This window comes from Saccostrea cucullata, unplaced genomic scaffold, assembly GCF_032062105.1.
Source record: "Saccostrea cucullata isolate Sc308-1 unplaced genomic scaffold, CSIRO_AGI_Scuc_v1 ctg1506, whole genome shotgun sequence".
NCBI lineage: Eukaryota > Metazoa > Mollusca > Bivalvia > Ostreida > Ostreidae > Saccostrea > Saccostrea cuccullata.
Window position 1 is genome coordinate 166,560 of NW_026922712.1, and position 12,022 is coordinate 178,581.

Sequence of the window (12,022 nt, forward strand, 5' to 3'; positions counted from 1 at the left end):
TTACGATATAAGCTTAAATATAAAGTAAGATGCTGATTAAAAAAAAAAGATAATTACATGTATACTTCAATTCTTTTGAAAACATCTTTACAAGGAGTAAGATTTTTTTTTTCAATTTGATTCATTTAACATTTTTAAAGTTTCACTTAAAACTGGTCTAGAGATACAATGGTTTTACTAAGAACCTACAAGACTAGGTTTGTAGTCATATATATAACTCCTTTTATTTCTATCTCATAGGATGAACGACAAGTTGTATTTTGAACATAGCTATCTTAACAACTTGACAACCTTTCTTAGATACAAATTTACTTCAATTAAACCTGTCAAACTTTTAAAAACTTCATTCTCACTAACTCAGACACGTAGCAACAGTATCAATTTAGTGATGTGGTAAATGTATTTGTAGAAAATTTGATACTGAAAGAACTCTGTGTTGAAAAAAGCTGGCTTTTACATCCCCTCCCCCATCTCCCACCCCCACGGAATAGTGATTTTTTTTTTTTTTTTTTTTTTTTTTGCTTGTCAACTCTTTTCAGGTAAGTAATTTTTTTTCTCTGGCTGCTCCCCCCTTTCAAAAACGATGCTACGTCACTGTAACTTTCTTTCTGACTTTACATATAAACTGAATATGCATTTCTGAAGGGGAAGTGTGTGTGTATGTGGGGGGGGGGGGGTTAATCGTTTGAAAGAGGGCAGGGGTCTTTGTTATACATAGGATTCGGAATCTGGGGGGAGGGGGTCTTAGCTTAAGTAAACGCTAAGAGGTCCATGGTTATTAACTCTATATTTGTTATGTATAGCATGGGGAAATGTACGATTTTCTATCTCAGCACATTTTTTTCCTTCTCTTTTATCCACTGTGGCAACGCACTTTGAAAAAATTACGCACTTTGAAAAAATTTTTCAAAGTGCGTTAAATTTTGGGACCAGGTTAACGCACTTTGAAAAAATAATTTTTTTTTCAAAGTGCGTTAATATCGACCATATTAACGCACTTTGAAAAAAAAATTCTGCATGGCTTAGTCAATATTCCTACAAATTTTAGGTATGATAAATTATCATTTGAACCGGATATGATACTTTTTGTCCCCCGCTTGAAAAGTGGGAGATATTAATTTGGGTCTATCTGTCAGTCCGTCCGTCTAGCTGTCCGTCCATCCGTCTTTCCGTAACGCTTTCGTTTCCACACGATATCTCGCCAACCCTTTGAACATTTGCAATGAAATTTAACATAACAGAATCCCTGTGGCCTTAGGAAGACCCCTTTTGAATTTCGGGTCAAAAGGTCAACATTCAATGTCGTAAAGAACTACGAACGATAGTATTGTTCTTCCGCCTATCTCTTAGTCAATTCTCAAAAGTTAACATATTGGAATGATTCTAAAAAAAATTATAGATATTTATATGAATTTTCATAAAACCTTACTTATTTAGGATACCAAAGAGAAATAACTCTATAATTTTGGCAAAACTTGTGTTTTAAATACATGGAGTTTAACAGAGAGATTATCAGATATGGTATCAAATTAACAACGAAAAGCAGACAGGTATTGTAGATTCCTTAATATAAGCGAGGAATTAATTTCTGCGTAATTTTGCGAGAAGTATCACTCGCGAAAAAAATATTACTCGCTTTTATTTTTCTGGTGCTTAAATCTATGTAAAATCTGTTCATTAACCGTTCATTCGCGAATTACAGTTCTAGCGATTTGACGTTTGAGAGCCAGTTCGCGATAAAAAAAAAAAACACTCGCGAAAAATAAGGAATTTACAGCTAGTAATTAATATTCTGATTTTCCTGAAAATGAACATAAATAGACTTTGAGATTTAAAGGAACAAAATTTCGATTTACTACAGACTTCCTTGTACAGTGCTTAAACTGTATTTAGAATGCTCTTTTTTTTCAAATATCATTGACACTTAAGGTAACGAGTTATAGAAATAGATATATCTGGGTGGGAATGATAAAGAGTTGAGCTGATAGACCTTAATTCAGCCAGTCTTTTCTTCGTTTTCCGTTTCTTGGTTTTCTTCAATCCATCAGTTTTTAGAATGAAACACATCAAAGTAAGGGCACCGCAAAGCGGAGCATTCCTTCCCTAAAAAGCATGTTCAGTAAATCATTTGACATCGATCCCGATACAAATTACGTCAATTCCACACAGAAAAAACTAACATACACATAAAGTAATAACACACATAATCGCATCACTATATCCCATCATACGTTGCGAAGGGATAATACTGTTGTCTATTTCTAAAATATAAGTCTAATTCCTTTTGTTTCATGAAATTTTTTTCAAAGTGCGTTAAATGTTTACATGGTGTAAAATTATGATGTACAGTTTTAACGCACTTTGAAAATTTTTTTTAAAAGTGCGTTGATTTGGTCCCAAATTCAACGCACTTTGAAAAAATTTTTCAAAGTGCGTTAACCTGGTCCCAAAACTTAACGCACTTTGAAAAAATTTTTCAAAGTGCGTAATTTTTCAAAGTGCGTTGTAACAATCCACTTCTCTCCTTATCATCATTAAAATATCTTAAAATTCTAAATGTCAAGTATCTCATTACTCCCTAAACTTAATTACCAAACTGGACTGCTATAAGATCTATTTTTGCAATCGACTATCAGTGTATCAGTGATATATTAGTGATAACATTTCGCCATCAACAAAGCTGCAGACGATAACTGTTAACTTATCGGCTGTCAACATTTAAGGTCACACACAATGTAGTTTGAACTTTATTGAGTTCTTCCCTGGTGTTGAAGAGTTCCATTGTATGAAGGACCTGTGTGGAATACTTTTAATGTTTATTTATGGATTTGTACACTTCTTCTAAACAAATTTTGATAGAAAAAATATCTGGAATTTATGTTTTATAATTTTTGTACATTTTTTCTTTGTTTAATGCAAAACTGTTCATAATATGATATCTTTTCAAAACCCCTGGTAACGCATGCTGATTTTTTGTGTAAGAACATGTAATTGTATAATAAGTTTAAATTTAGAATATCTTGAAAAATTATCAGTAGGTAAGGTACCTTGCATATGTTCTTTAATTACAATCAGAAATGTAAAGGAACAGTCCTGGCCCAGGTCTGATTTCAGCTTACACGTATATAGAGCAGGCACGTAACAACATGATAACTTTTTACTATTAGAAAATGTTTATTGAATGGTCCCCACTTTTTTGTAAGAGTAACCTGGGTAAAATAAGGGCAATGTAGTATATCAGAAGAAAACTGATTTGGTACTTAAAGAAGTATATGTAGAATCTAACCTCCCACCCCACCCAACCCCAACCAAACCCACGCCAAAACTCGAAATATGATTTTCGAGTTTGGGCAATATTTTTTTGCTTGTCATGTTTTTTTATTCAGGTAGGTTGAAATTTTTTCTCTGGTTGTCCCCCTTTTCAAAAATGATGCTACGTCACTGTAGAAGTCTGGAGGAAATACCAGAGGAAAGGGCAAGATTAACTGACAGGAAGTCTTCTTGCTATCTGTAATCTACACTGATATGAATGCATTTAAAGTTCATGTTCATAAAATTATTTTCACTTTTTCTTTCCTTTCTCATGTAGGAAAGATCTGTAATAAATGGATTTACATTCCTATTAATCCTTAAAAGACTTTACTTCAAATGGATGAGTAGTTTGCGAGATCACTCGCGGACTTAGAAGAAAAGTAACTAGAGCAAAGCTCGTTGCAAAGCAACGAGTAGGTCTTCCGTCCGTCTTCAGAAGCACTGCTTCAAAGATAGGTAAATAAAAGTTGTGTTTTCGTTCAAAAGAAAGCCTCCAGACCAAAATTGATGTCCATCTGTATTTAGTATTTTATATGATTGAAATCTATGTTGATTTTGGTGAAAAATTTAAAGCGGTTTAAGACAACTTCCGGTTTGACCGAAATTGACTCCAATCGCTAGAAAAAGGATTAAGCATCCTTTCGATTGTTCACACCCGTTGTAGACCTTTCGTATGTATTGATTGTAAACAGACTAAACCATGCCATATTAAGTATTTTAAAAATATCCTCGTAAATGGTATGAACTAAATCGGATAAAATACAATTTAAAGATGTGATAGGTCTAAAGATGTGATAGGTTGTATAAAATTTATATTTAAAGAAGTCATATTACAGCGATTGCTAAACTTGCAAAAAGCCTTCTTTAAATGAGATACTTAGAATCCTTGTAACATGAAATCATTTGTCATTTAATATTCATAATTAAAATCATCAGAGGAAAAAATAAAATAGTTTGTGAATCGCTCTTAATTCTGAAAACTTTACTGAAATAAATATCATCCATATAAATAATCATAAATTATATCATAACAAAATACAATTTTAAAATATACAGAGTATAATCTGATTTGATTACTATAATATACAGTAAATTAATCAAGCTTTGCTTATATAGATGTACATGTATAACAAATAATTCACTATAAAAACTATATATTTGAAGGGGAAAAAAAACATCTTTGGTGAAATGCAATACTATAATTTTGATTGTTCTTCGCTATAGGGCTTTCCATGCACATCAGCAGAGACGGAGACTTTTTCATTGTCACTATGATTAGAGTCGTTATTCTTAAGAATCCCCTTTTGAGGGGTCTTTGTATATTTCACCAATCCGTCGTCATCGTCTAGTGCAGCACTATTACTACTAAGTCCTTGTGAAATTTTCCTCTCTAGCTGTTTGATTTCTTTGGTGAAGGTAGCTTTCTCTGTTTTCACCTCGTCCTCATAGGAGAAAATACTCTTTTCCCCATACCAGTTTGGTTCACTTTGTTGGTGCTTCATTCCTGGAATATCCTCCACTGATTCGGAAACCATCATAGTCTTCAAATCCGGACTAGAACCAGGATGACTACCTAGTTTCATCACTGGTTTTCCTTGCTTGTATCTCCTCTTTGCCCTTACCACAAATGGAATTCCCAGCGCTAGCAGAACTATAATTAAAACTAAAACCCCTGCAAAAATGGCAGAATGCATGGGGTAGTCCACTGATTCTTCAGTTTTATTTTCAATACGGACAATAAATGGAAGAGGATTTGAGACAGCCTGACCATGTTCGTTAATAAGTACAACCTGGAACGAAAAAAGAAAAATGCTTAGTGTTTGGACTGTAATAATATAACAAATTGCTAGTATTTAATACACTTATAATTTCATTTCTACAATTCACATGTTTTTGCAAATCCAAAAGTCAGCTGAGTTACATCTTCGCTAGCCAAAGTTTTTCGGTCCACTCAGCTCCCCATAAACGAAGTGGACCGAAAACCATTGGCTAGCAAAGATGGCTGAGTTATAATTATTTTAAAATGTTAGTACATTACAACTAGTTAATGATGTCACGATGCATTTCAATCAGACCCATTAACGTGCGTAATTTAAAACTTACATAAAACCTAAGCTCCCTTTTCTCTTGTAACTCGTCAGTATGATTAGTGTCCACCACAATATAGTTGTTTTTGTCGACTGAGAAGTATTCCGAGTCGAACACACGGAAAGGGGGAGCGCTCTATAAAAAAAAAACATGGCATGAAAAAAAAACATCATTCAAAAAGACAGATGAACTTATTGATGGTAATATTTCAAACAGTGATTTCATTTTAAGTAATATTTTTTATTTTCATGACATAAAAAAAAATTGCAAAAATTATTTTTACGTACATGAAATTTACAACATACCGAATTATTTTTTGACTTGAGAATTTTCAGGCGGATGTATTTCACATCCCTGGCATTCTCCGTGAGTGATTCGCCCTCAGCTAAGTTCACTTGCACTTTGTCCCCTGAGTGAAGATCTGGAAATAAGTACCCCTCCATTGCATGGCCTTCACTGTCAATCTCAAAGTCATATACTTGATGGATTTCTTCTGAAAACACAAAAATATGCCATGTATTCGAAAAGAGTATAACTTTCTAAAGGGCTGATACTCGAAATTTTCAGGATTATATGAAGAAAATAGTATTTAAATGTTTTAAAAAGGATTATGTTTATAAGATATGGTTGTTACAATTTTTAATTCTATTTTTTTTGTACATGACAAATATACATAAGATATAAGTGATTAAAACGTTCTTTGATAAGTCAAGAAGGCAACCCTGAGGTTAAAACTCATTTTCAGACAAATCAATAATTTTCACGCCTGTGTAAATAAATATCTTGTCTGACAACAAACTATATCTCTTTATCAACGCTTTTCTTAAAAGGTCATCAACTGTACTAAACTAAATATTTTCGTCAATAATTGGTTTATCTAGGTATACATTTCTTATCAAAATTTAAACAATTCGTACTATATTTGATTATTATTAAACGTAAATAAATGTAACCTCACCTGATGCGACATCTCCAAATAGAAGACACGTGCACGTGACAACTAAAAGCAACCATTTTGTCATTTTTCAAACACGATCCTAAATTTAAAACAATAAAAATATTTTCAGTATATATATTTCCCAAATTAAACTTAATCGCCACAATTATAAATTTACGTATTTTAAGTCACATTTTTAAAATTTTTTGGTTTGATTCACATGATGCGTTTCGACAGACACACTTCCTATTAATGGCAGTCAATGAACAAGAAGTCAAGGATAGTAGTAAAAACTTGTGAACGGAAAACGGAAGGTGACTCAAATATTACATTCTGTTTGTATCTTGTGACGTAAAGCTACCCCCGGGGGAACATCTTTCCGTGTATTAGGGAGACATACCGACTGTTACGCAGACCCGGGTGCGAGTAGATGCACATAACTGCCTAATCGTGGCCCACCCTGTTTCTAATTATTTTGTATCTTCAGGGTAATTACAAGAATAATCCAAATGGACATCTCTATCACCGTTACGGAAAGAAGGCAAGACAGTTAACATTATAATACATGTATTCTCATTAATGATTTTTATTTCTTAGTTTATTCTCTTCATCATTTGCATTATAAAAGTTTTAGATTTTTGGAAAAGCAATTATATTTTGCTTGTTCAATTCAATTAATTAAATCAAATGTAATGATTCTAAATTTTTTTTGTTTTTTTCGTAAAAACTAACTACATTTATTTCTATTTCTTCATGCTTACTCAGAACTGATTTCTTATCAATTATTAATAATTACTACATTAGTATTTTAGTTTAATTTCTTTCCTTTTATCTTTCTAAGGAAGGTCAATCATTCAATGCAATTTGATAGCATATTATATAATGTACCGAAAAGGAAGACAAAGGAACTTAATTGATTGTACATAGAATCATTCATATTCAACCGAATTGTCCATATATTCATGAGATATCAAAATTAAATTTAAAATAACTTTGTTTCCAGTAGTTCTCAGATTTCAGCAAAATAGTTTTGTTAAAGTTATAGAAATGCAATCAATTAAATAATCTGAAAATATCCAATTTGTTTTTGTTATTCATTTTATCGCAAAAACATTATTATATATATTTTTAAAAAAATTATTTTTGAGATATTTAAAAAAAAATCATTTCAAGTACAAATTGTGTATTTAATCTGCATTCTTTAAAACTCTTTTTTTTTTTAGATTCAAAGTTCATAAAAGCAGTTTCGACATATTTTATGTATAATGTTACATAAAGTATGTAGAAAAAATCAAAATGTTAAAAAGATATGTACTCTAAAGAAAGATTTAAATTACCAAAACAAAAGATAATATATGTTAAAACACTTACAAAACTTCCCAAAACTGTCAAATTAAGGCGACGATGACAGATTTGTGTATTCGCTGCTCATCACTAGACGGCGTATGACGAACCACAAATACCCTAGTATCCAAGCATTTGACGAACGTGTATAATATGAATTAAGAAAACCACGGCTAGAAATCCTTTATCTTTGATAAATAAACCTTCAAGCGGGTTTCCACCAAGTGTGTACTTTAAAATGTACCACAACACAGTCTCGCGATTGTACGGAATGCTGAGTGACAAATATATATATGTATATATAAGTAATCATATATTATCTCTAATATAAAGGTCAATTCCAGCAGTGTGTCAAGTGGATTTATCCTTATTTTAAACCACTATATAATTTTAAGTCGTTTACAAATACATTTTTAATTATTTCCCATTATTTTTTAAAACTTGTGTCATAATCAAATGCCAGTTCTAATTTTTTTTCATATTCCCAATCATAATGAAGTCTTATTACCATATCAATAATACTGGATTAAAACAAAATCACGAAAATCCTTACTACATGTATATAATATAAACTTCAAGGGTTTTCGTAAATTTTCTACAAAGTTTTCTTTTCATCTCACGAAAATATTAACAACAGTTCGATACATGGTGTTTATCAATGATGGATACTCAAAAGCTGCAAGAAAGATTAGTTTTGGAAAATTCGCAACTAAAGAGTTATCATAAACAAAAATATCAGATAACACGAATCTTCAACACTTCATAATATCATATCCTGTAATAAGTAGAGTTTTCTTAACATCATAGACAAATTTAAATGCCTTTTTAATAAAAATGGTTTTCATAAATTTGCTTACTTTGTCACGGGTCATCTGCAGATTTAAGTTTTTTGTTAAAACATTCTGATTCTGCATATCAAGAATGGCATTGCAAAAGATGCTCTAGTTTCCAACTGATAATATATATGTAATCTTTGGAGACCTGTTCTTCCATCAATTTGTTAAAATTTACTGGGAAACCATTATATCTATTAGTAATAAGCACAATTTATTCAAAATTTCTACATTAAAAGAGTATCTTGCAGTGGTCTTTAATTCGACATTCTGATATGTCGATGACAATGTATCAAATGATATTTATGTCCATTTCCAACGTTGTTTCGATATCCCATTGAAAAGAGAGCATATATAGTGTTATTTAGAGTTGAAAATGAAACATATCGAGATATATTTTAAGATCTATTTTATATTTGGATAGCTTCCCAGAAAACAATATTAATGGCAAATTAATTACTTAAACCCTTATAGTCAATTATCTTACAGCAATGTATTACCTGCATATGTTGTTTATGTCTTCATGTTAAGAATGATCTGCATTATACAAAACCTTTGTAGATAGAAATAAGCTACTGAAAAACAAGTTGATGAAATTTACGGAGATAATGAACAGTATTCAAGCTCGGAAGTCCATTTAAACAATACAAATCACGAGCAGCGCTAACGCGGACCTTTAAAACATCGTGTGGGATAAGGTGACATGGAGGTGTGAGATTCTCCTGCCAACCGGTCAGACCCACCGTATGCTCTTTGTCATGATCGGGATAAAACAAACCAAAAAAAAAAAACGTAGACGATTAATTTTGTAATTTATGGTCTTTAAGTAAGTATGAAAACGTCAGTCAGCATTTTTGACTCGATGATATGTTGTACATGCTGAAAAGGTCGCTGTATCGACCAAACACTTGTGTTAACAACTTCTATTACAGTCAATTTTGCTAAATCCATGCATGGTTGAAACAGTGATATTTTTTGGTAAAGTCGCATATTGAGTGGCATCTTAGGGCATTATCATTAACATTAAAGCTGACATGAACTCTTAAAAAGGCATCAGTTTTCATCTTTGTACGACTTACTACATTCCTGTACGCCCTTGTCCGCCATATTTCTTCGATTCCGCCATATTTAATCGAAGATTTTTGGCCACCTGTACCTGCTATATATAGCCTTGTAGAATTGTTTCACTTGAGTGATTTTCTAGCCTGGCTGTCGACATGTACACATCTCCGATAGCATAGTTTTTAGAAGTCCATAAACTGAATAAACTGACCAAATACATGTTTGAAAAGTAAGAATTCGACAAAAAAAAAATAGAACTATACCGAGAATTAAATTATTTTTAAATGCATTTCCTGCAATATAGAAAATACATTCATGTACAGCAAAAATCCATGAAGGTCGAGAAAACGCGTCAAACGCAGTGCTAAAACATTTACCTGAATATACTGCTATCGTTACAGGGATGTGCACATGTCGAAAGAATTATCCTATTTTACTTTTATTGAAAAATGCATCCCAGAAGTCATGTAATCCATTACTAACTCAACAGTAAAAGATGCTTGGACACACGTGGCCCATGCCGATCATTTTATTTCGTCAGGGAAAATATCAAAGGTTGAAAGCTCAGTGGGGTTGATTGAAAAAAATGCAAGTAATTTTTTTCAAAACTAAACATTACTCTTGTCTGTAAATGTTGCAAATAGAATTTATGGTTACATGGATTAAATTCATTAAATTTATAATAAAGCATGCATTATTACGAATCATTCACCTTTTGAAGATATTTTCCTGTGATAGGAGGGGGGGGGGGTGTAATAAAACATGCATATTAACACTCTCATAAAAATAATTTAAGAAAAACGTCGGAAACAGATTGCATTTCTTTATGATCAATTATTATCAAATGAATACTGTGTATTGGCTTTATTAGACCTAATATAATTTGATTTAAAGTTATTTATAATTTTATGCACAGTGAATGAAAACATATCCCACGCACACCCAAAAGTCGAAGTGCTGAAATTCGAAATTCCCAGAAGAAAATTAAGGAATCGTAATTTCCTTGTTATATGCACATCTATGAACATTGTGTCCTAAATATCTGCAAAGTTTGGCGAAATTGTGTGTAGCGGTTTATGAAGAATTTCGCTGACAAACTGCTCATCTTTATATTCAAGATATGGCCAAAATCTATATGTAAAAGTGCGGAAATTCCCGAAAAAATAAAGATTTCGGAATTTCCTGGTGATGTGCAAATCCAGACACATTGACTCCTATAAATATCTGGAAAGTTCGACAAAACTCTGTGCATTAGTTTATAAGAAGTTGCGCTGACCAATTAAAAAAAAGGGCTGACTGATGGGTCCAAAACATTATACCTCACGCAACTTGTTGCGAGGGGTATAATAAACGAGTTTGATTCTGTGGTACAATGATAATGAAAATAGAATTTAATGTGAATTAAATTTCTAGACATAAATAATTAATGATTACTAGAAAAAGCAGATAAAAAGAGAGAGGACCCCCCCCCCCCCCGTGAGGATTTCTGCATTCTACCTACAATTACCTTTATAAAAATTCCATTGTCTGTTGTCCAGGTTCAGCATATAAGTGTCGGAACCGGCCCGGGGGTGGCTTTTTTACAAATATATACTTAGTATAGACATTGAATATTGCTGCGTAGGTTTAGCCCCCCCCCCCACCGCTTTTCACAGACAAGTCGCAGTATAGGTTAAAAAAGAGGAAAGTAATGAAAAAGTAGTGGAGTTTGGAAAAAAATTTCGGTACTGAATATCGAACCTACCTCCCCCCCCCCCCCCACGAAATAGGATTTTCGTCTTTGGGAAAAGGAAATTTCCTTTTTTTTTTTTTTTTTTTTTTTTTTTTTTTTTTTTTTTTTTTGCTTGTCAAGTTTTATGGAAGGTATAAAAAAATTTTTTTATACACTTAGCCCCCCCACTTTCAATTTGCTTCCGACGCCAATGTCTGTTATCTAATTAGGCCTTTGAGCATGATTGCTTTTCGTTAGCTTTACATTTCATTAGTGTGACTATCAGTGTGTAAAAGAAGAACAGCTTAAATTATTTTGAATAGATTTTAAAAGGTAAAGAAAACTTTGATCAAGGTAAAAAAAAAATCAATAAACAATACCTGAATATGGCACAAGGCACGTATACCCCTAAAAATCTAGAGGTGGGGTCAGATGCCTAGGAGGAATAAGCCTCTTATGTTGACCACTCACACACTCACACTCGTTTAAAGCTTGTGTATTGATATGCTAGAGTGAACATTCTGTTGAAATATACCAATCTCATTCACTTTATACAAGTACTTTATAACAGACCTTTTCTTGTATTCATATGAAGTAGAATTTGTTTAAAATCTTTTTGTGGCCTTCAACTTGAAATTTAGATATATCTACGACGTACAAATGTATTGCTAACTGCATGTAACAGTGTTTATTTCCATTCTTATGTCGATAAGATTTATCCATGTGAGATTGAAA

The 12,022-nt window shown here is 32.3% G+C and overlaps 1 protein-coding gene across 1 annotated transcript; it reads right to left on the reverse strand.

Moving 5' to 3' along the window:
* Window positions 1-4,486: 4,486 nt before the first annotated feature.
* Window positions 4,487-7,936, reverse strand: LOC134262277 (uncharacterized). Its single transcript, XM_062744655.1, has 5 exons — window positions 7,709-7,936; window positions 6,359-6,437; window positions 5,706-5,893; window positions 5,416-5,535; window positions 4,487-5,102 (listed from the first exon to the last, which is right to left on the reverse strand). Exons 2-5 carry the CDS (start codon window positions 6,420-6,422, stop codon window positions 4,509-4,511), a joined length of 966 nt encoding a protein of 321 aa, XP_062600639.1. The 5' UTR covers window positions 6,423-6,437; window positions 7,709-7,936; the 3' UTR covers window positions 4,487-4,508.
* Window positions 7,937-12,022: the final 4,086 nt, after the last annotated feature.

Excerpts from the sequence above, each read along its gene's own strand:
- LOC134262277 (XM_062744655.1), bottom strand. The coding sequence starts at position 6,422 with ATGACAAAATGGTTGCTTTTAGTTGTCACGTGCACGTGTCTTCTATTT. Across the intron at positions 5,536-5,705 it reads TCAAGTCAAAAAATAATTCG|AGCGCTCCCCCTTTCCGTGT; the intron begins GTATGTTGTAAA and ends TTTTTTTTATAG. Across the intron at positions 5,103-5,415 it reads AAAGGGAGCTTAGGTTTTAT|GTTGTACTTATTAACGAACA; the intron begins GTAAGTTTTAAA and ends TTTTCGTTCCAG.